The sequence below is a fragment of the Podarcis erhardii genome, assembly GCF_964252035.2.
Source record: "Podarcis erhardii genome assembly, chromosome: 13".
Taxonomy (NCBI): domain Eukaryota; kingdom Metazoa; phylum Chordata; class Lepidosauria; order Squamata; family Lacertidae; genus Podarcis; species Podarcis erhardii.
Window position 1 is genome coordinate 45,121,409 of NC_138502.1, and position 23,805 is coordinate 45,145,213.

The following is a 23,805-nucleotide window of genomic DNA, read 5'->3' on the forward strand; positions in this document are numbered from 1 at the left end:
CAAGGGAGCCAGCATACAGCTTCCGGGCCATGTGGCCAGCATGACTAAGCCGCTTCTGGCGAACCAGAGCAGGGCTCGGAAATGCCATTTACCTTCCCACCGAAGTGGTACCTATTTATCTACTTGCACTTTGACGTGCTTTTGAACTGCTAGGTTGGCAGGAGCAGGGACCAAGCAACAGGAGCTCGCCCCGCGCCAACCTTCTGATCTGCAAGTCCTAAGCTCTGTGGTTTAACCCACAGCGCTAAGGCCTTAATCTAATACTTGGGAAAAATATTAAGAATGTGTAAGGGTGATGTTGAATACACCATGTCCTTGGTTTCTGTCCATTGGTCATGTACCACTTTCAGTGCAGCAGAGGCCATTCAGGCGTCAGAAGGTCCCTTGTGGCCAAGAAACAAACCAAGGCAAAACACTTCTACCAAAAACACCGCAGCTTAAGTGGGAGCAGCGGCAATCATCTTCAGTTGAGAGCATTGTTGATTCCTTTGGTTTCTGCAACCTTTCCAGTTGCCTTCAAGGATCATTGCCCTCCACTGAAGAGAAGGCTATGCAGTCTCAAAGGGATCAGCAATGGCTTTGGCAACTCGGATAACTTTACCCCTGATCTCCCCCATCCTGCCCCCAGCTGCAGTGGCAGCTTCTTTATGTGAACCACCTTGGGGGTTGACATAAGGCAGAAAGGTGGTGGATGTGCTCTCAAAAGAGGGGGAAAGTTCCTTCAAGGACTTGGTTGCACTTCTGTGAGCTTTAGCGCAGGTACAATCCGGCCTATGAAACCAAGGAGTTTCAGTCACAGAGCAAATGGCAAGCAGAAGGAAGAGGGAGAAAGGTGTGTGCTTCTCACATCACTTCCCCATCAAAATACTATCCTTGTCTAGCATAATTCTGTCACTGTGGGCCACTCTGCTTCTGCTTTACACCTATAAAGTGTGCCACCACCGCTTCTATTTTATTTTGAAGCTGTTGTCCTGCAGCAAAGTCGGCAGAATCTTCAGGAAGGCTTTCAGATCAGCACATGTGTGTTTTACGTTTTGGGTAGACAAAGGCTATCTTCCACAAATGTTGTAGGTAAGGGTAAAGGTAAAGGGACCCATGACCATTAGGTCCAGTTGTGACCGACTCTGGGGTTGCAGCGCTCATCTTGCTTTAGTGGCCGAGGGAGCCAGCGTACAGCTTCCGGGTCATGTGGCCAGCATAACTAAGCCACTTCTGGCGAACCAGAGCAGCGCACGGAAACGCCGTTTACCTTCCCGCTGGAGTGGTACCTATTTATCTACTTGCACTTTGATGTGCTTTCGAACTGCTAGGTTGGCAGGAGCAGGGACCGAGCAACGGGAGCTCACCCCGTCGCGGGGATTCGAACCGCTGATCGGCAAATCCTAGGCTCTGTGGTTTAACCCACAGTGCCACCCGCATCCCAAATGTTGTAGGGCTCAGCAAATTAGGAAAATGTATTGACGCAATTGAACAGGACCTGCTAGATGTGGACAGCAAGCTAGGTCTTACTTAATATATTGACTTGGTCCTCCACCTGCTCACCGGATCTGTTTTTCTTCTAGCCCTCCAACATATTTTTCACAATGGATGACATAGTGAAAGTTGGGGATTTCGGGCTCGTGACTGAAATGGACCAAGACGAAGAAGACAACTCTGTTCTAACACCAATGCCAGCTTATGACAGGCACACGGGGCAAGTTGGGACCAAGCTCTACATGAGCCCAGAACAGGTGCGCTCTATGCCTTGGTTTTATCAGCAGAGCTAAATGCCACTTTAATTTTGAAAACCTAGATGCTACTGTGAACCAAGAAGCTGTTTTTTTTTTTTTTATCTTGTCTCAGGTACAAGCTGACTGAGTGACAATGGACAAACAACTCTTTTTTTCCAGTCTCAGTACTCCTCTACAATATGGGAATAGGGACCTCCGGGTATAAGGCGGTATATAAATTCAATAAATAAAAATAATAATATTTCTGATCCATCTACAAGGTTGTAGTGAGGATTGCTGAGACTGTGTGTGGTGTGTGTGTAACCTTTTCAGGCTTTAAATATTATATTGGCTTTCATTACATTCGTTGGTGGCTGGTTTTTAAAAATTCTGTACACTGGAGAATCATATAACTTCAACTTTTTATAGATGTAGAATAATGTTTTAAAATATTTCTGGGTGTCATTACGTGTTTTCAGACAGTTGTTGTTTAGTCATGTCCGACTCTTTGTGACCCCATGGACCAGAGCACGCCAGGCACTCCTGTCTTCCACTGCCTCCCGCAGTTTGCTCAAACTCATGTTCCTAGCTTCGAGAACATTGTTCAACCATCTTGTCCTCTGTCGTCCCCTTCTCCTTGTGCCCTCAATCTTTCCGAACATCAGGGTATTTTCCAGGGAGTCTTCTCTTCTCAGGAGGTGGCCAAAGTATTAGAGCCTCGGCTTCAGGATCTGTCCTTCCAGTGAGCACTGTATTGGGTGTCAAGGAACAGATATTTGCAAGTGTGGCCTGCAATAAAATGTTGCAGTGTGAAGTGCCCCTGTTTCCTGTCCAGCCAGCCATGCCCTCTTGCCTGATAGTCTATCCCGTCCCTGCTATCCGTTCACCCTTCAAGAGACTCTTAGTGGATGCTCTGTCCTCATTGGTCTGTTTTGAGCTGGAGTCCCTTAGGGTTCTTTCTAAAGATGCTTCATATCTCTGCAGCCTTATGGTACCCCTGAACATCCCAATACCTTCTCAGTTGGTGCCACTTGGTTACAGTTTATTAGAGGGAAGGGTTGCTGTTGTGAATAACGGTTTATTCGAAAATACACACCATTCATGGGTTGGTGTATATGTGTGAAGGGGTTTCCCACATTCCTCAATTTTGTTGCATGTATTAGTTGGCCGCTATTATGAAGTAGATTTTTGAGTTACAGGCATAGTAAGTCTGTACCATTTTCATGCTCTTCAACTAATTGTGGTGTCTTACGATGAAATTATTATCCATTAACATTTATTAAAACCAGCTAAAGATGATTAGATATCAACTGATACACAGTTCGCTCCAATTCTGTATATTTTGCTGGGTTTGGTCAGAGACAGGTGTAGGAAGGAATAATTGTGGCCTGTATGAGTTCAAAAGATCCAATTGCCTGACCACCACTTTTTTTGTCTTGAATTCTCTAGGTCTATGGAAACGCTTATTCACACAAAGTGGATATCTTTTCTTTGGGGCTGATCTTGTTTGAGCTCCTTTACCCTTTCAGCACTCAAATGGAGAGAGTCAGGGTAGGTACCTCCTGCTAGAAGCTATCCTTCTCTCTTCCCAATGAGAAAGTAGATTTTAGCTTAGCAATAAGATAAAAGTTGGGTGTGCAGAATACTACTGGCATGGAGTTGTGGGTTTATAATATCGCTGGAGCAGCTACTAAATACACCTCAGGTGTTCTGGAGATACTGTAGGCAGGGACACCCGTAAAAGTACGTTGTCATGTAGATTGTAGACTACGCCAAATGCTCAAACAGCCCAAGTTGAGGCTGGTTTTCATATCAGTTTTTTGTATTGTACACTTTTGAAAGCTTGTACAATATACAGTGGTGCCCCGCAAGACGAATGCCTCACAAGACGAAAAACCCGCTAGACGAAAGGGTTTTCCGTTTTGGAGGTGCTTCGCAAGACAAATTTCCCTATGGGCTTGCTTCGCAAGACGAAAATGTCTTGCGAGTTTTTCCGACTTTTTCCCCCTCCCCCCCCCCTTTTCTAAGCCGCTTATCTGCTAAGCCGCTAATGGGCTTGCTTCGCAAGACGAAAAAACCGCTAGACAAAGAGACTCGCAGAACGGATTCATTTCGTCTTGCGAGGCACCACTGTAAAGGGAATAATGGTTGCAATACCTATTTTGGGAAACTTTCTTGCACCAGAAGCAAGTTGTGACCTTTCATAATTATCCCCACGGTACATTTTAAATGCTTCTGTGTAATGCTCTCTCCACCATCACTACCCCAAAATAAGGAGCATAACAATGGGCCTTTGCTCTGGTAGTTGCTGGTCTTGATTTTGTAAATTCTTCTTTTTTAAATATGTTTGTCCACTAAAGGGAAACCCCCAAATGTTACATATAAAAGGGATACCGGCTTCCATGGAAGCTGAAATGTATACCAAACCCAAAAGCATTCAGTGGGGGTGGGGAGAGAGACTGGATCCAGCACACTGCCTGCTCCCCCCCCCTCATTAAACAGCTCTCCTGGGTTGGCCATCCATAGAATCATAGAATTGTAGAGATGGGGGCCACCCAGGGGTCATCTAGTCCAACCCCTTGTAATGCAGGAATCTGAACTACAGCATCCATGGCAGTTACTGTGACCACCTATTGGCAGTCAAATGAACTGCAAAGTGTGATGACACCTTACATTTTTATGTATCTAGGACAGGTGTCAGCAACCTTTTTCAGTCCACCGTCCCTCAGACCATGTGGTGGGCCTGACTCTATTTTTTGGGGGAGGAAATGAACAAATTCCTATGCCCCAGAAATAACCCAGAGATGCATTTTAAATAAAAAAGCACACATTCCACTCATGTAAAAACACCAGGCAGGCCCCACAAATAACCCAGAGATGCATTTTAAATAAAAGGACACATTCTACTCATGTAATTGATTGATTGATTGATTCTGCTCATGTAAAAACATGCTGATTCCTGGACCGTCCGCGGGACGGATTGAGAAGGCTATTGGGCCGCAGTCGGCCCCTGGGCCTTAGGTTGCATACCCCGATCTAGGAAGACATAAAATAACTGGAGTATTTTAATACAACTGTGCAGATAGAAATGTTCATGACTTCTATAATTTCTCCATACGGTTAAATATTTGCTGTTTCAGTAGTAGGGCAGACCCTTTGGCACACAGAATTACAAAATTCCAACTGACAGGCCCTACTCTGATGCTTTTCAATCTAAAACTTAATGTGTGATGGGATAAATAACAGAGGTAGTGCTGTAACAACAACAACAATAACAACAATAATAAATTTATTACTTATACCCTGCCTACCTGGCTGGGCCTCCCCAGCCACTCTGGGCAGCTCCTAACAGGATGTTAAAAACACAATAAAACAACAAACATTAAAAATTTCCCTAAACAGGGCTGCCTTCAGGTGTCTTCTAAAAGTCAGATAGTTGTTTATTTTTTTGACATCTGGTGGGAGGGCGTTCCACAGGGCGGGCGCCACCACTGAGAAGGCCCTCTGTCTGGTTCCCTGTAACCTCACTTCTCGCAGGGAGAGAACCGCCAGAAGGCCCTCGGCACTGCTAGAAATGCGGGGCAGCTTACATAGTTTAAGATCTGCATGAGTCTGTGGACTGTGAAAATGTGATTTCTGCTTTTGTTATCTAAAGAAGTACAGTTCAGGGCTTCAAGCTAAAGCAAGTGTATGGCTTGTAAAGAACAATGTTTCAAATGACAATACAAAGGCTTAATTTTTTTTTCTTGTTACAGACATTGAGCGAAGTAAGGAACTTGACTTTCCCTCCACTTTTCATTCAGAAATATCCACAGGAGGTAAGTGTTAATATAACCTTGGTTTGGTTGTGTGGTTTATTTTCAGACTTTGCTTGGAGTATAGTTTTAAGCTGTGGAATTTATTTTTTTATCTTGGGGGAATAACATTTTAACAAGCTGAAATAAATAACGGTGGTGCACCACTTCGTTAGAAAATTCACATGCCTTATTGTGATTTCAAAGGGGAACAACTTTTATCATGACGTCAATTGATGTTAATGAAATAAGTCCATAAGAAATTAAAGTTGAAAGGAATTCCATTGCATCTTATTTGGGCTTCATTTCTGGTTTATGCTTGCTCTCCTAACAGTAGTACTGTGTGTCGTTAAATCGTTTATTTAAGCCTGGCACCACATTAAAAGGAATGTGTTTGCCCACCCTTTTATTTGCTATGCACAAGCAATCCAGTCCTTTTAATTACCGATTATTAAGTATTCCCAGTCACATGCTTATGTAATCAAAACTGCACCAGCCACAAACAAGGGAGGAGTTATCAGTAGACTCAGGTTGTCCTTAAGGTACAAAATCTCTGCAGGGAAAAAGTAAGTGGGCATATAATAAAATATTTTTAAATGCTTCCTATAGAAATAAGTTGAGAAATCTAGGATATTAATTTAACAGGGGCTAGGCACCACTGTGTCCACACAACACCCTAATAACCCAAAAGCTATATAACCAAATAACCCATAAGCTCTCCTTAATATTAATTAAATCAGTTTGTGTGGGTTCCACAAGCAGTTTTCTATCAAGTTTTCTATCTTAGCTTCAGAGATGGAAATATCAGGTACCATTCTGTTGGGCAAAAACTTAAGTTAATTATAATTCATTTCATTGAGAAAATTGTTCATTAAAAAAAAAAAATCCCTTAGTGTTTTGCAAAGGAAAAAAGGAGTCTTAAGACCTCCAAGAGAAGTAAGTAGTAAGTAAAATACGTATTTAATCACTGGAATTTTAAAATAAAAGATTGTGGTTACGATGAGCCCAAATTGCTTCTTAAACGCAGTGCAAAGAGAGTCTTTGCATTTCTTTTGTACAGTGGTGCCTCGCAAGACGAAAAGAATCCGTTCCGCGAGTCTCTTCGTCTAGCGGTTTTTTCGTCTTGCGAAGCACCCCTATTAGCGGATTAGCGCTATTAGCGGCTTAGCGGCTTAGAAAAAGGGGGGGGGGAAGACTCGCAAGACGTTTTCGTCTTGCGAAGCAAGCCCATAGGGAAATTCATCTTGCGAAGCACCTCAAAAAACGGAAAACCTTTTCGTCTAGCGGGTTTTTCGTCTTGCGAGGCATTCGTCTTGCCGGGAACCACTATAGTCGGGAGGCAGACTAGAGCTGGGCCCTGAGGATAACTGAAAACATCTCCACTGTCTAAAATCTCACAGATTTCCCCTATTTTCCATTTAGTATGCAATGGTAAAGCACATGCTGTCTCCAAGCCCCACGGAAAGACCAGAGGCTGCAGACATCATCGAAAACCCTTTATTTGAAGACGTCGAGTTCCCAGCAACGCCTGTGCTCAGGCAAAGGTCACGGACAATGAGTACATCCGGAATGAAGCATTCAAGATAGCTGAGTAAACAAGATGGCACAATTATTATGAGCACACTGGACAGATCTCGGAGCGGTCACTCAGCAGGATAATCCAGCATTAAGCAATGTCACTGGAATATTCCTGCTCAGAGCTTTATTTTCTCATTTCAGTTTTATGCACAAAATTATCATGGGACGAAGCTAATCGTTTCTGTTTAACGCTTTTCAGATGACTTTCACACCATAACTTGGCCTACCTTAGCTGCGATACACCCTTTGGTGTTTGGATTGTGCTAATATTTTCTAGGGAATTTGGAAAGGATGCCTGTTATGTAAATAGAATTAAATTCTGTATTTTTATAGAACCAAGTGGTCTCTCTAACTCTGACATCTAGGTCCTGATTACGTTCATTTAAGACATGAAGACCTTTAAAACAAGCTTAAAATATATTAAAAAACCCCTCTATATTTTGTCCCTGGAGGATAAAGTAAGAATAGTTTTACTATTGGTAGCCAGTTCTAGAGCAAATGGTGATTTGTTTCTACACAGTAGAAGTTATTGAAAAGTGTTTAGATGAAGATGGAAGAAGATTTAGTAATAAAAATCTGGTTGAACCTGGGTTCAAATTACAACAATAACAAATTAAGCATTAATTCATTATTATTTTTTGTATTTCCTGGATGTAGCATCCACTGTAATCTTGCAGGCTTGTAGTAATCATTCTGACACATTTCTTTACCAGGATGTTATTGCTTAATGACACCCTTTTCTCACTGTAAATATGTTAATTTTATTTATAAAATGGCAAGATCAATCCATTTGGGTTGGCGGTGTACAGTATGCACTTGGAACAATTGTTAGGTGCATTTAATTACTGTGACTTTTTTCAAGTCTGATTTAATAAAGTCTTTTTTTATTTAGATGCAGTTGTCCCCCCCCCTTAAATAATAACCAGTGTAACTCCTTTTGCCGTTTTCCATTGGCTGCAATCCAAAGAGCCATGCATCTTTGCCAAATATTTCTCTGTCTCACAGATGGATCGCATCCATCACATTGTACCTAACTCGGGAGGGTTACCTAAGCCATACTAACCTCTTTTTTTGCAGGCTGCAATAGGAAGAACAACTGAAAACATCCCGTAGCACACATGACCTTTTGAATCCTAGACAGTATATTCTGATTTCTGCTGCCATTTACGAAGTATAATGCAATTTACCATATTTTTTGCTCTATAAGACTCACTTTTCCCCTCCTTAAAAAGTAAGGGGAAATGTGTGTGCGTCTTATGGAGCGAATGCAGGCTGCGCAGCTATCCCAGAAGCCAGAACAGCAAGAGCGATTGCTGCTTTCACTGCACAGCGATCCCTCTTGCTGTTCTGGCTTCTGAGATTCAGAATATTTTTTTCATGTTTTCCTCCTCCAAAAACTAGGTGCGTCTTGTGGTCTGGTGCGTCTTATAGAGCGGAAAATACAGTATATAGTCTCTGCTGAACACCAACATGCCTACTAAGACCAGGGGGTTGACCAGAAAGGTCTTGATTTTGTGGTTAATCCTAGACCACCGATTCTCAAAGTTTACTGCAGTTGTCCCTTCAGAGGTTTAAGAAGGACACTAGCGAGGAACATAAACAGACAAAAGGAATATCAACCCTACCTAGCCATTGATTCAAGCAGTGATTTAAGCTGGAGACAGCATCGAAAATAGCGGTGGAGAAACTGAGCCAAAGGGAATAACAGTAGTGGCAAAGGCTGTTGCGGACAACCTTTCAGAATGGCTGTGTTTTATAGAAAGCTAAAACCCAGGTCTGTAGCTTAATGGATCTAACTGGTACTATGCTACATTTGGCACTGAAAGGGCTTAAATCCAGCCCTGGCTAGAATAATCAATGGCTTCTTTTGTCAGCATATTCTAGCTATTTCCCCCTGTAGCTATTCACCTGCTGGACAAGAAAAAACTTCACCATGCTTATGTTTTGCAATACAAGTTCAGCCCAAAATCCATTTTATATCTAGGGTTCCCATACTGGATGGTGAAGGATTCCAATGACTCTCCTCCTGCCCACATGTCTGAAGACTTATTCAGAGTTGCAGAACATAGATCTTCTTTCCCCTTGCACTCTGGGGTCTTGAGCTGTCTTTGTGAACGTCACTATCGAAACGATATCCTCGCCCATGTCCACTTGAGACCCGCGCCTGCAGGCCAGCAGTTTCTTCAAAGCTCGCTGAAAGTCCCGGTTGAGGAAAGCATAGAGCATTGGGTTGATTGTGGAATTGCAATAGCCCAGCCAGGTGATGATCTTGAAAGTGCCAACAAGAACTTTGCTGGTGGAATTGGACCCTTTGGTGGCCAACCATACGTTGAAGACAAAATACGGCAGCCAACACAGTATGAAGACTGAAATGAGGATGCTGATGGTGCGAGTTGCCTTGTTTTCCAGCTGCAGGCTGTTCTGGCGTTTACTCTGTGGGTGGTAGTGAAGGTCGAGGGTCTGAGAGACGATGCGGGAGGCCTTGAGTCTGGATGCGCGGTAGATGAAGAAGTACATACTGCACATGATGGCGAAGGGGATGAAGAAGGCCAGAGCTGAAGCTACAATGGCGAAAACCCAGTTGGTGACAAAGACGCACTCTTTGCTCCCGTCAAAATCCACGCCGGGTATCTCATTCCAGCCTTTCATGACGGGCAAAAAGGAAATCAAGGAAGAATAGATCCAGACAGCGCAGGTCATTATGATGCACCTGTGAAAGAAAAGAAAAGAATTCTTGGGATACCTGTTGCTACACCCCACTTGCTGTAACTGGTGCTTGAAGATGAGCCAATGCGGATGGAAAATGAGGAAAGATCAGGATTTTTGATGCATGCTTCTGCTCCAGGTTGCCGAAAAGAAAATGTTGCTTTATTGTCATTAGAATATTTGTCATACACAGTGGTACCTCGGGTGAAGTACTTAATTCGTTCCGGAGGTCCGTACTTAACCTGAAACTGTTCTTAACCTGAAGCACCACTTTAGATAATGGGGCCTCCTGCTGCCTCCGCGCTGCCAGAGCACGATTTCTGTTCTCATCCTGAAGCAAAGTTCTTAACCTGAAGCACTATTTCTGGGTTAGCGTATGTAACCTGAAGCGTATGTAACCCGAGGTACCTCTGTACAGACTGATTTAGAATGTTCAAGGATGTTCACGTTATCTTAGTAAAGTTGTCGCTGCCTTTATTATCCTATACAGGGGTTCTCCCCACTTGCGCAGGGGTCCCGTTCTGGGCCCCTGCGCACATAAGGGAAATCTCAAGTGGGAGTAAAGGTAAAAGGTAAAGGTACCCCTGCCCGTACGGGCCAGTCTTGACAGACTCTAGGGTTGTGCGCTCATCTCACTCTAGAGGCCGGGAGCCAGTGCTGTCCGCAGACACTTCTGGGTCACGTGGACAGCGTGACGAAGCTGCTCTGGCGAACCGGCACCAGAGCAGCACACGGAAACGCCGTTTACCTTCCCGCTATAAAGCGGTACCTATTTATCTACTTGCACTTAGGGGTGCTTTCGAACTGCTAGGTGGGCAGGAGCTGGGACCGAACGACGGGAGCTCACTCCGCCGCGGGGATTCGAACTGCTGACCATGCGATCGGCAAGTCCTAGGCGCTGAGGTTTTACCCACAGCGCCACCCGCGTCCCTACAACCCCTCAAGTGGGGAGCAAGCCACTAAACTCCCCTTGTTTCCCTGTTTTCCCACTCCCCACATAACACTTTTCAACTAGCCTGGAGGCCATGCAGAAAATTGACTGTTTCTGTCGTGTCATCCCGCACGTTGCTTGCTAGGCAGGGGGGCTCAGCAGCGTAAACTAAAGCCCTGCTGCGTCTCCCGTCTCTTTGGGGCTTCCTCCACCTCACTGAAGTCCTCTTCCGGCTCCGGGGGAGGAGAGATTGTCTCCTTGCAAGCCACAAAGACTCAGCAGCTTTCCCACTACTTCCTGGTTTGCATCTATGTATTTCCTGCTGCTGCACGTATACACAGTTGCACATGAGTCAATTTTGCGCAAGTACAGCAGAAAGGAGACTGAGGCTTAGTAGTTTGTCTGAAGCCACCTGTTTGTTTCTTGGAAGAGAAAAGATTTGAAGCACCAACTTCTTGGGTTGCAGATCGCTCACTAGCTTTGGGATTCAATTTTTGTAGAAGATCCTAATGTTTTTGAACCAGTTAAGTGATATGCAACCTCCTTTTCTCAACCACAGAACCCTTTTAAGATTCCATGGCTGGCCATACAAGTTTCCAGCTGGCGATGAAGGCAAAATATATGCAATTCACCCTCAGACATAAGACTGCACATTATTATTATTATTATTATTATGCATCCTATGAGGAATCCTGAAGCTATTTACGATATCATACATAAAACAGTTACATAGACAGTGGTACCTCGGGTTACATACGCTTCAGGTTACATACGCTTCAGGTTACAGACTCTGCTAACCCAGAAATAGTACCCCGGGTTAAGAACTTTGCTTCAGGATAAGAGCAGAAATCGGGCTCCAGTGTCGCAGCAGCAGTAGGAGGCCCCATTAGCTAAAGTGGTGCTTCAGGCTAAGAACAGTTTCAGGTTAAGAATGGACCTCTGGAACAAATTAAGTACTTAACCCGAGGTAACACTGCATGTATATTTGACGACAGCTTATATTTTGAAGCCGAAAGTTACAGTGGTACCTCGGGTTAAGAACTTAATTCATTCTGGATGTCCGTTCTTAACCTGAAACTGTTCTTAACCTGAAGCACCACTTTAGCTAATGGGGCCTCCTGCTGTCGCCACACCGCCAGAGCACGATTTCTGTTCTCATCCTGAAGCAAAGTTCTTAACCCGAGGTACTATTTCTGGGTTAGTGGAGTCTGTAACCTGAAGCGTCTGTAACCTGAGGTACCACTGTATTAATGAAATGGCTCTTAGGTTTTCACTTCCTCCTGAGTTGCAAGAGCAACAATGGCATTTTCTCAATCCTTAAAACCTGCAAATCAGGTTTTGCAACAGAAGCTTTGTCCGTCTTCCAAAGAGGCTTCGGCAGCTCTTAACCAACAAAGGGGATAAAACATACTTGCCTTTGCCGCGACATCCTCTTCGAATAACGATAGGGTGTTACGACAGAACAGTATCTGTCCAGGCTGATGAAACACAAGGTGACGATGGAAGCCGTGCAGAACATGACGTCAAATGAGATCCAGACTTTGCAGAACTCTCTCCCAAACATCCACATGCCAGTCACTTCATAAACGATGCTGAAAGGAGAGATCAAGAGATGAAGCTTAAGTCAATGCCTGGGGCCGCTTTGCTGTTTTCCTCCCAGCCTTCACATCACAACTATGCGGGGAGAATACCGAACATAGTCCAATAATAATAATTTATTATTTATACTCCACCCATCTGGTTGGGTTTCCCCAGCCACTCTAGGCGGCTCCCAACAGAATATTAAAAACATGATAAAGCCAAGTTACAGGGAACCAGGCACAGGGCCTTCTCGGTAGTGGCCCCCGCCCTGTGGAACGCCCTCCCACCAGATGTCAAAGAGAAAAATAACTACCAAATTTTGAGAAGACATCTGAAGGCAGCCCTGTTTAGGGAAGCTTTTAATGTTAAATAGGTTATTGTATGTTAGTGTTCTGTTGGAAGCCGCCCAAAGTGGCTGGGGAAACCCAGCCAGATGGGTGGTGCATAAATAATAAATTATTATTATTATTATTATTATTATTATATCAAAAAATAAAAACTTCCCTAAACGGGGCTGCCTTCAGATGTCTTCTAAAAGTGTAATAGTTGTTTACAGTCGTACCTTGGATCTCGAATGCCTTAGCTCCCGAATGATCGAAACCCGGAAGTGCGTGTTCCAGTTTCCAAACAATTTTTGGAAGCTGAACATCCGACGGGGCTTCCGATTGGCTGCAGGAGCTTCCAACAGGAAGATTTAAAGACAACAGGAAGATTTAACAACAGGAAGATTTAAAGACGGAACTATTGGAAACTTAAGGCAGTAGAAACATAAGATGATTAGAACCCCACTGAACCTGAAGCATGGGAAGCCCCAACAAAAATTTATAATTTGGCAGAATATTTGGACTATATGATATGTATTCGTATAATTTGGAATACTTAATGTGATTTGATTGGATTGTTAAAATGGAAAATTTAATGAAAATTATTTTTTAAAAAATAAAACAGATTAAACACCAAACCCCAGGAAGCAGCTTACCTTTGTCAGATTTCTTACCTAAATGGCATCACCAGGCAAGCCACAAGAAAATCTGCCATTGCTAAGGACATGATAAACATATAGGTGACTGTTCGGAGTCTCTTCTCCATCAAGGGGCAGATAAACACCACTGTGTTTCCCAAAAGAGTGGCCAAATCTATAAAAGCGAGTATCAGTCCGATTGCCACCTGCTGGAATCCAATGCCCGCTTCTATCTGATTGGTGCCTGCTTTTACTAAGGACAAGGTGGCTGAACAGATATTGGATAGTAAAGAGATATTTATATCCATCTCTTCTAGTTGGGCTTAATGCTGAAGAAACCAAGGACATCGAAGCCAAGTCTGTGGAAAGAGGGTGGGGGAGACTGTTTTATTCACTAACAGAGGTGATTCAATATACAGTGGTACCTCGGGTTAAGTACAGTGGTGCCCCGCAAGACGAATGCCTCGCAAGACGAAAAACTCGCTAGACGAAAGAGTTTTCCGTTTTTTGAGGTGCTTCGCAAGACGAATTTCCCTATGGGCTTGCTCCGCAAGACGAAACGTCTTGCGAGTTCTTGCGAGTTTTTTTCCTTCCCCCCTTTTTCTAAGCCGCTAAGCTGTTAAGCCGCTAATAGCCGCTAATAGCGCTAATCCGCTAAGTCGCTAATAGCCGTGCTTCGCAAGACGAAAAAACCGCAAGACGAAGAGACTTGCGGAACGAATTAATTTCGTCTTGCGAGGCACCACTGTACTTAATTCGTTCCAGAGGTCCGTTCTTAACCTGAAATCGTTCTTAACCTGAAGCACCACTTCAGGTTAAGCTAATGGGGCCTCCCGCCGCGGCTGCGCTGCCACACAATTTCTGTTCCCATCCTGAAGCAAAGTTCTTAACCTGAGGTAATATTTCTGGGTTAGCGGAGTCTGTAACCTGAAGCATATGTAACCCGAGGTACCACTGTATTGAGCAACTTGTTGTTATCTATTCATAAAAAGGGGGATACAGGTGGCGCTGTGGTCTAAATCACTGAGCCTCTTGGGCTCGCCGATCAGAAGATTGGCGGTTCGAATCCCCACGACGGGGTGAGCTCCCGTTGCTCGGTCCCAGCTCCTGCCAACCTAGCAGTTCGAAAGCACACCAATGCAAGTAGATAAATAGGCAGGAAGGTAAACAGCGTTTCTGTGCACTGCTTTGGTTCGGCAGAAGCAGCTCAGTCATGCTGGCCACATGACCCGGGAAAACTGTCTGCGGACAAACGCCAGCTCCCTTTGCCTGTAAAGCGAGATGAGCGCCGCAACCCAGAGCCTTCTGTGACTGGACTTAACTGTCAGAGGTCCTTTACCTTTACCGTGGTACCTCAGGTTACATATGCTTCAGGTTACAGACGCATCAGGTTACAGGCTCCGCTAACCCAGAAATATTACCTTGGGTTAAGAACTTTGCTTCAGGATGAGAAGAGAAATAGGGCAGCAGCAGCGCGGCAGCAGCAGGAGGCCCCATTAACTAAAGTGGTGCTTCAGGTTAAGAATAGTTTCAGGTTAAGAACAGACCTCCAGAACGAATTAAGTTCTTTACCCGAGGTACCACTGTACCTTTTTATTCATAGGAATCTATTCATTTGACCAAACTGCAGGAGGCAGTGGAAGACAGAAGTGCCTGGCGTGCCCTGGTCCATGGGGTCACGAAGAGTCGGACACGACTAAACGACTAAACAAAAACAACATTCATGGTGTGCACAGGATAACGGATGAAAGACTTTTGTGGTGAATGAGCCACTTCATCCATTAGTTAAAGGTGCAAGCTAGCGTTTAAAGTTGTCGGCAAGGAAGGCCAAATAAAAGAAGCTTCAAATTACAGCAATCAGTCAACTATATGTGGCACACCTCCTCAGCAGGAACCGGTCACGATGAGCAAGGAAACCCTGTTTTCCCATTTTGTTGCTATTGTAGTGGGAGAGGAGATGGGGCTTTAATACTGCGTCTCTGATGCCTTTGGCACCGTGAATGTTCCTCTTTGAGGACAGCATCATCAGAGTAGGGAGAGCAGGCACAACACTAAATAATACTTGAAAATAATAACAGAACCAGATCCACCCCAATCAAAATTTGGCTATCAAAATGGGTGTTTCTAGGCTGTAGATGGTTGATCCTCCAGATCAGGAGAGCGTGGAGGATTGGCTCCAAGATTTGGATGGAAAATAAAGACACAATTCTGTCCTTCGAATGAAATACTGCTGGCTACATGAGTGACAGAGATCAATGCAAAAAACAAAATACCGTAACCAACCACCAAACCTGCTGGACCTTTGAGAGTATGTATGCTTCTAAGCTTTGCTCTTTTTTGTTCTTCTTTTCTGACTCATACGACAGCCTTTGAAGCTGCATGTTTGCAAAACTTCCATATACTTTAGAAGCTGTCAAAATGCCCAATATTTTTGGATATTTGATTTAAAAATGCACAGCTCTGCTCATCTTCTGTTTTTCAGTACATAACATCGAAACAACATCTACACAAATTCCTGTAATGTACAACGTTCATGTTACAAACTGGCCTCCTCCTTTGCCATTAAAGCTGTATGGTAAAAATCAGACGGAATTTGAAAGAAGGAAAATACATATCCACAATACACTTCCAGATAAAATCAGCACTGGGATGGGAAACTAAATACAGCAACACAATGACAATGAAGGAAGTCTCATGCTAAGGGGACTCACCTTTCTCGTCTCTCTTTGGTAATGATGGTATTACATTTTTTAAAATCTGATTTCAGCACTAGATTGTTCTCTGGCTTGCTGGAAAAAAGCAGAATCTCTTTCAGCCAGTGTGCATGATTAATCCACCTCCTCTGCAACAGAGTTGGTTATAATCTGATATTTCTCCCAGCGCTCATTTGAAAAAAGGATGGGAAAAAACTTCCACTGCCTACACTTCCTATGCCGGCAGCTGAATCGAAGAGATGAAGAGTCAGGTGGTTGGGAGGTATAAATACAAGCATCTTTTTCAAGTGACTCACACCAGATCATCACAAGTGGACCTGTTTCCCTCAAAGGTACGACCTCTTGCCACAAAAGGTTTCCCTGAATTCACATGCACAAACACCGTCTTTCTGTCAACATCGGAAGTTTAGTTTAAAACAGTGGCTCATACTTTTAATAGTAAAAGGTAAAGGGACCCCTGACCATTAGGTCCAGTCGTGACTGACTCTGGGGTTGTGGCGCTCATCTCGCTTTATTGGCCGAGGGAGACGGCGTACAGCTTCCGGGTTGTGTGGCCAGCATGACTAAGCCACTTCTGGCGAACCAGAGCAGCGCATGGAAACACTGTTTACCTTCCCGCCGGAGCGGTACCTACTTATCTACTTGCACTTTTGAGGCGCTTTCGAGCTGCTAGGTTGGCAGGAGCAGGGACTGAGCAACAGGAGCTCACCCGGTCACAGGGATTCGAACCACCGACCTTCTGATCGGCAAGTCCTAGGCTCTGTGATTTAACCCACAGCGCCACCCGCATCCCACTTTTAACAGACTATGTATCTAAAAAGAATGGGGAGAGAAGAGAATTATGAAATTTGTGTGCTGACTCTGTTACTGAGTCTGGAGATCTCTCCTGAAGGCCGTATCCTGTCCACTCCAATAGATACTGGAGTCAGACCTGGAGCAAGCAAGAATAGGGTCTCCTCCCCATCACTTGTAGCCTGGGGTGTGTGGACATTTCGGAGAGGAGCTGTTGATGGGAAGGAATGAAACCCATTTCTCTGTTGCACCTTCCCAAATGCCCCTGTTCCTCTAGAAATTCAAGGAAATTGGGAGGCAAAGCTGCACACAGCACTGTTAGTATATAGCATGTAGTTTGGCCCTTGAATATAGACCACTCTACTTCCATAAGGGGGACGCGGGTGGCGCTGTGGGTTAAACCACAGAGCCTAGGGCTTGCGACGGGGTGAGCTCCCGTTGCTCGGTCCCTGCCAATCCTAAATCACATAAAGAATTCTAGAAGTGGTAAAACAGTTGTGATATTGTAGATCATGGGTGGGAAACCCTTTTTTGGCTCTGCAGGTTGGGAAGGCTATCCACCTGTCAGTCATCTGGCACCACAATAATGTGACTGGGTGCTTTGAAGTCCCGAAGTCAGAGCTTCAAATCACCACACACAGCCCAGTTCGCCCTATATGAACTGAAATGCAGCTAGCCTTTGAAATCCGCCTGTCTCCAAATTTTGCAATGCAGTTCTCCAAACAATAACATGTGGGAAAAAATCTGTGAAACTGCATCTAAAAATGAACATATCAGTGAAAGTAACATGCAAAATATGGCACTTAAGGCTGGAAAAATTAGAAACAGAAAGAAACAGGGGTGGACAAATCTATCCATCTCTGCTCCCAAGTGAAACTTGCATACGAGCATTTTGTAGTGAAACGTTCACAGAAGGTATGAGGATTTCTTATCTGGAAATGATCCAGCTGTACTAAAATCATTTAAACTATTGCTGGGTCAAAAGAAATCTCAGCAGTTCTTGACACTTCAGTCTTTGGGTTTGATTGTGAGGAGATACAGCAAGCAGATTCTTTTATATTTAAGCATGTAAGCCTTATGGGACGCGGGTGGCGCTGTGGGTTAAACCACAGAGCTTAGGACTTGCCAATTAGAAGGTCAGCGGTTCTAATCCCCGCGACGGGGTGAGCTCCCGTTGCTCGGTCCCTGCTCCTGCCAACCTAGCAGTTCGAAAGCGCCTCAAAAGTGCAAGTAGATAAATAGGTACCGCTCCAGTGGGAAGGTAAATGGCGTTTCCGTGCACTGCTCTGGTTCGCCAGAAGCGGCTTAGTCATGCTGGCCACATGACCCGGAAGCTGTATGCCGGCTCCCTCGGCCAATAAAGCGAGATGAGCGCTGCAACCCCAGAGTCGGTCACGACTGGACCTAATGGTCAGGGGTCCCTTTACCTTTACTTCTATAAGGAGGCGGCATGATTCTGGGGTTCTTTTTTTGGGGGGGGGGGGGTGAAAAATATAATGGAAAAATGTGCTCACTTACTGAGACACTCCTTGCAAATTGGGAAAATATGAGAAGAATGCCATCTTCATATTTGCCGCCTTTAATGTCTGTTTCTTGTAACAAATTTAAGTTAAACCCACTACTAGGAAATAAGCTGCTAGTGCTCCAGTCCTTTGGAGTTATCTGGAAGCAAGACCCACTGAACACAATCGATAATTTAGAATCCTAAAACTACCTACTTTCATCCTGTTACTGGAAACCCTACTAGTATAAAATCAAGCAAACCATTTCTTTTTATCATTTACATAACTGTTCTCTTCCCTATTTAACAGACTGTTCTCCATCTGGCTTCTCCTCACACTCATTTGTTCTGGCAATGGATTTGCTGTCCCCTTCAATTTTTTTTGGAAAAAAGACCCAGTTTGTGGCCATTTCCCAACTGAACTGCAACGCCATCCTTTGTTGTGGCACCTGGCCAATTGCTATTGATGCACCAGGGCAGCTGAATGGTCCGTGAGACGGTTTGTAAACTGAGTGCACAGGGATCTTTTACTTTAAAATACGGTCATGATGGTTCATTCAGGGATAGACTGCAACTACATATGTAAAGATCATCCCAGAGAAAGAAATCAAGGACAGGTTGTCTGCAAAGCTGTCAGAAACGATAGAATGCAGAAATTTTCATTGGGAAATTCAAACAGAATGCTTTTAGCTGAAATTGTATGGCCCCCTGGAATGATATCCCATGGATCAGAGGATCTATCAGATCACACCTCATAGAAACATGCTGAGGAGTTGAAAAAAATGCTTAAAATCCCATTAAGGAAAAAACCAGAGGCTCACCTACTGGGCCTTTTAGGAAAAGAAATACCAAAATCGAAAAAAGAATTTTCTTAAATGAGACCACCGCAGGATCTAAATGGAAAGCTAAAGAACTACCTACCAAGGAGGAATGGATTCTCAAATTAAATGAATATTTAAAATTGGCTAAATGAACAGCATCTATACGACAGCAGTCAAATCAAAAGCTAAAAAATGAATGGCAATGCTTTGACGATTACCGTATTTTTTGCTCTATAAGACTCACTTTTTCCCTCCAAAAAAGTAAGGGGAAATGTGTGTGCGTCTTATGGAGCGAATGCAGGCTGCGCAGCTATCCCAGAAGCCAGAACAGCAAGAGGGATTGCTGCTTTAACTGTGCAGCGATCCCTCTTGCTGTTCTGGCTTCTGAGATTCAGAATATTTTTTTTCTTGTTTTCCTCCTCCAAAAACTAGGTGCGTCTTGTGGTCTGGTGCGTCTTATAGAGCGAAAAATACGGTATATGACAAAATATTGCTCTAAAAAAGACATGCTAATATCCTTAGACTCAGAATGTAAATGCATCAAAATGATAAATTATCAATGACATATGTATATGTAGAAAAAATAAAAACAATCAGAATTCAATGATAAGGGTAAAATTGATTTTAGAGAAGATGAGTAGCAGTGGAGGGAAGGCAAACAGGGTGGCGGTTTCGTTTTATTTTGTTTATGGTTTTTCTTTTTCTTTTGGATATTGTATAATGATTTAATGTTTCTTTTCTTTATGTATTATTTCTCTTTTGTATTAAATTGTATGACGGAAAGATCACTGCAGATGGTGACAGCAGTCATGAAATTAAAAGACGCCTGCTTCTTGGGAGAAAAGCAATGACCAACCTAGACAGCATCTTAAAAAGCAGAGACATCACCTTGCCAACAAAGGTCTGTATAGTTAAAGCTATGGCTTTCCCAGTAGTGATGTATGGAAGTGAGAGCTGGACCATTAAGAAGGCTGATCGCTGAAGAATAGATGCTTTTGAATTATGGTGCTGGAGGAGACTCTGGAGAGTCCCATGGACTGCGAGAAGATCAAACCTATCCATTCTTAGGGAAATCAGCCCTGAGTGCTCACTGGAAGGACAGATCCTGAAGCTGAGGCTCCAATACTTTGGCCACCTCATGAGAAGAGAAGACTCCCTGGAAAAGTCCCTGATGTTGGGAAAGATGGAGGGCACAAGGGGACGACGGAGGACGAGATGGTGGGACAGTGTTCTTGAAGCTACTAGCATGAGTTTGACCAAACTGCGGGAGGCAGTGGAAGACGGGAGTGCCTGGTGTGCTCTGGTCCATGGAGTCACGAAGAGTCGGACACGACTAAATGACTAAACAACAAACATGACGGAAAATCAAAAGAAAGAAAGAAACAACTGATGCTCTCACTGAACCAGCATCACTTCATTGACATCAGTAGGGGCAAAAGGTCATGGCAGCAAAGGGCAGCTTAGATCTGAAATCCCTGCAGCTGCCTGACATACCCCAAACCAGATATTTCATGTGAAGACAGCCTCCAGCCTCCAGGGGATTGAGTGGGAGAGACCAATAGCGGGTCCAACGGTCAAGAAAGCGGTTTCTGCATGTACAGTGGTACCTCAGGTTAAGAACTTAATTCGTTCTTGGAGGTCTGTTCCTAACCTGAAATTGTTCTTAACCTGAAGCACCACTTTAGCTAATGGGGCCTCCCGCTGCCGCTGCGCCACTGCCGTACGATTTCTGTTCTCATCCTGAAGCAAAGTTCTTAACCCGAGGTAATATTTCTGGGTTAGCGGAGTCTGTAACCTGAAGCGTCTGTAACCCGAGGTACCACTGTATTGTAAGGGGAATCTGGGGCTCATCAACCTGGCAAGGAGACTCATCTAGGAGAAGGAAAACTCTTGATTCTAAAGCTCCACTGCCTTGTGGGACATCTTCAGGAGAAGAAAAGGCTCAGAAGTAAACCCTACACGAATCGGGAGTGGAGTCCCTAAAGTGTTGGGATGGCGCCTTGGAGGCCTCCTTCAGGCAACTGTTGTTGCCAAGCTGGTGCCAAAATATTGCTCTGCTTTCCTTTGGACCACATTGATGAGGCCAAGGGGGATGAGCAGGGCGTTTGTATGGGTGGCCCAGGACCTCCATACACAGCAGTTTGACCTCACCCCTGGAGGCACACTCCATTGTCTCTCAAGACAGACGGATGCCAACGACAAATAAATGGAAGAGAACATGAGCGTTCCTCCACACTCACTCCTGCCTTGCCAGCAAGAACTCAAACAGAACTTTCAGTTCCTTCCCCAGTAAGATTTATTATTTATTTCTACCCTGCTTTTCAATGAATTTTCAAAAACCGCTGAAATGAAATATGTTGTTGCTGTTTAGTCGTTTAGTCATGTCCGACTCTTCGTGACCCCATGGACCAGAGCACATCAGGCATTCCTGTCTTCTACTGCCTCCCGCAGTTTGGTCAAACTCATGCTGGTAGCTTCAAGAACACTGTCCAGCCATCTCGTCCTCTGTCGTCCCCTTCTCCTTGTGCCCTCCATCTTTCCCCACACCAGGGTCTTTTCCAGGGAGTCTTCTCTTCTCATGAGGTGGCCAAAGTATTGGAGCCTCAGCTTCAGGATCTGTCCTTCCAGTGAGCACTCAGGGCTGATTTCCTTCAGAATGGAGAGGTTTGATCTTCTTGCAGTCCATGGGACTCTCAAGACTCTCCAGCATCATAATTCAAAAGTTTCAATTCTTCGGCGATCAGCCATCTTAATATAGCCAGTAAAATACATTTTTAAAAAGAAATTGAATTAGCTGCTTGCCCGAAATATTGTGTGTGTTATTGGCAAGGGGTGAACAGAGTGGCGGCAGCCAGCATGATATACTCCAGATATTGTGGACTTCAGCTCCCATCAGTCCTAACCAATGAATGATGGGAAATTGGAAGCCAAAATTACTTGGAAATCTGCAAGTTAGCTACCCCTGGTGTGGAAGGAAGAACTAAAGGAAGAAAGCTGTTAGCTTGGCACAGAGCTTTCGTTAACTGTCGCACAATAATTTAAAGGCCACTTTGAAGCAGCAGAAACAGAAATAGGGGCATCGTGGAGGAGAAAAACCTTCACAGAACCAAGAATAGCACAAATGCCAGCATGTCTGAGGAATAATAGCATGAACTCGAAAGAGATGCAACAGGAAATTGAAATAAAGCAGGCAAGACAGGATGTTTGGAGCAAAAGAAATCTAATAGAAGGGCTTCCAAACCTGATTTCTCTCAAGGTTCATAATTTTAAAAGATGAAACTGAGAGCATCTGGCAGTGCAGAATGAACCAGAAACCATGATGGGATTTTAAAAGGCAAAATATTTTCCCCCTCTTTCATTGCTGCATTGCAAGGAGTTGGACTACATGATTCTTGGGATCCTGAAATATACTACAGAGTCCTGTAGTGATTTCATGCTCTTTGTAAAACAGTGATTGAATTGCCCCCCAAACCTCAGGCTTTTATATACATTATTTACACAATGAGTCCCATCTGATTGGCTGATTCTGCTTCCCTCCTGGAGCCTGATTGGTCTTTTCCTGCAGACCAATCAGTTGTTGCATTCTAGGATCCTACTTGCCTATTGTTCTATGACCCTAGCTTAGTACGTAACAGATCCCTTCCAAGTCTGCAATTCTATGATTTCTGAAGGGTGGTCTCTTTCTAAACACGCTTGACACAGGTCCATCCTAAGCACATTTCTGCCAGAAGTAGCTTTAAAAAAACATAGTGGGACTTCTGTCCTGGTAAACATGGCAAGATGGGGGCTATCGTGTTGCTGCAATTTAGTTGTCGGCAAAATTAAATCACGACATTCTTTTGTGATGTCGGAGCTGATTACAGGTGAAACTCGGAAAATTAGAATACCGTGGAAAAGTTCATGTATTTCAGTAATTCAACTTAAAAGGTGAAACTAATATATGAGATAGACTCATGACATGCAAAGTGAGATATGTCAAGCCTTTATTTGTTATAATTGTGATGATCATGGAGTACAGCTGATGAAAACCCCAAATTAACAATATCAGAAAATTAGAATTTTAAACGAAATCAGCAAAACAAGGATTGCAGATAGAGCAATATTGGACCTCTGAGAAGTAGAAGCAAGCATATGTACTCAGTGCTTGGTTTGGGCCCCCTTTTGCATCAATTACTGTCTCAGTGTGGCGTGGCATGGATGTGATCAGCCTGTGGCACTGCTGAGGTGTTATGGAAGACCAGGATGCTTCAATAGCAGCCTTCAGCTCTTCTGCATTGCTCAGTCTCATGTCTCTCATCTGTCTCTTGGCAATGCCAGGTCAGGCGAGTTTGCTGGCCAATCAATTACAGTAATCCCATGGACATTGAACCAGGTTTTGGTACTTTTAGTACTGTGAGTACTTTTGGTACAGTTTGGTACTTTTGGCAGTGCTCCAAAATCTCCTGGTAGACGGCTGCGTTGACCCTGGACTTAATGAAGCACAGTGGACCAACACCAACTGATGACATGGCTCCCCAAATCAACACAGACTGTGGAAACTTCACACTGGCATTGTGTGCCTCCCCATTCTTCCTCCAGACTCTGGGTCCTTGGTTTCCAAATGAGATGCAAAAGCTGCTCTCATCAGAAAAGAGATTTGCCAAGAGACAGATGAGAGACATGAGACCGAGCAATGCAGAAGAGCTTTTCCACGATATTCTAATTTTCCGAGTTTCAC

The 23,805-nt window shown here is 44.1% G+C and overlaps 2 protein-coding genes across 4 annotated transcripts in view; one reads left to right on the forward strand and one right to left on the reverse strand.

The window, feature by feature from the left end:
- EIF2AK3 (eukaryotic translation initiation factor 2 alpha kinase 3) overlaps positions 1-7,974 on the forward strand; it is a 45,706-nt gene extending 37,732 nt beyond the window's left edge. For both annotated transcript variants that reach the window (XM_081836255.1, XM_081836254.1), the window contains exons 14-17: positions 1,563-1,730; positions 3,159-3,260; positions 5,465-5,527; positions 6,926-7,974. In XM_081836255.1, coding sequence (XP_081692381.1) covers positions 1,563-1,730; positions 3,159-3,260; positions 5,465-5,527; positions 6,926-7,090 — 498 coding nt within the window. In that variant the 3' untranslated portion in view covers positions 7,091-7,974. The remainder of the gene's footprint in view (positions 1-1,562; positions 1,731-3,158; positions 3,261-5,464; positions 5,528-6,925) is intronic.
- A 482-nt stretch (positions 7,975-8,456) lies between these two features.
- Positions 8,457-13,615, reverse strand: LOC309327221 (histamine H2 receptor-like). Of its 2 annotated transcripts, XM_081836395.1 has the most exons (3): positions 13,297-13,615; positions 12,134-12,310; positions 8,457-9,791 (listed from the first exon to the last, which is right to left on the reverse strand). In XM_081836395.1, the coding sequence occupies exons 1-3, from the start codon at positions 13,566-13,568 to the stop codon at positions 9,128-9,130; spliced, it is 1,113 nt and encodes a 370-aa protein (XP_081692521.1). In that variant the 5' UTR covers positions 13,569-13,615; the 3' UTR covers positions 8,457-9,127. The 2 variants fall into 2 exon arrangements, 1 of the variants encoding a protein (XP_081692521.1); XR_014150439.1 differs by lacking the exon at positions 8,457-9,791 and having other exon boundaries at positions 12,204-12,310; positions 13,279-13,404.
- Between the last annotated feature and the right edge of the window lie 10,190 nt (positions 13,616-23,805).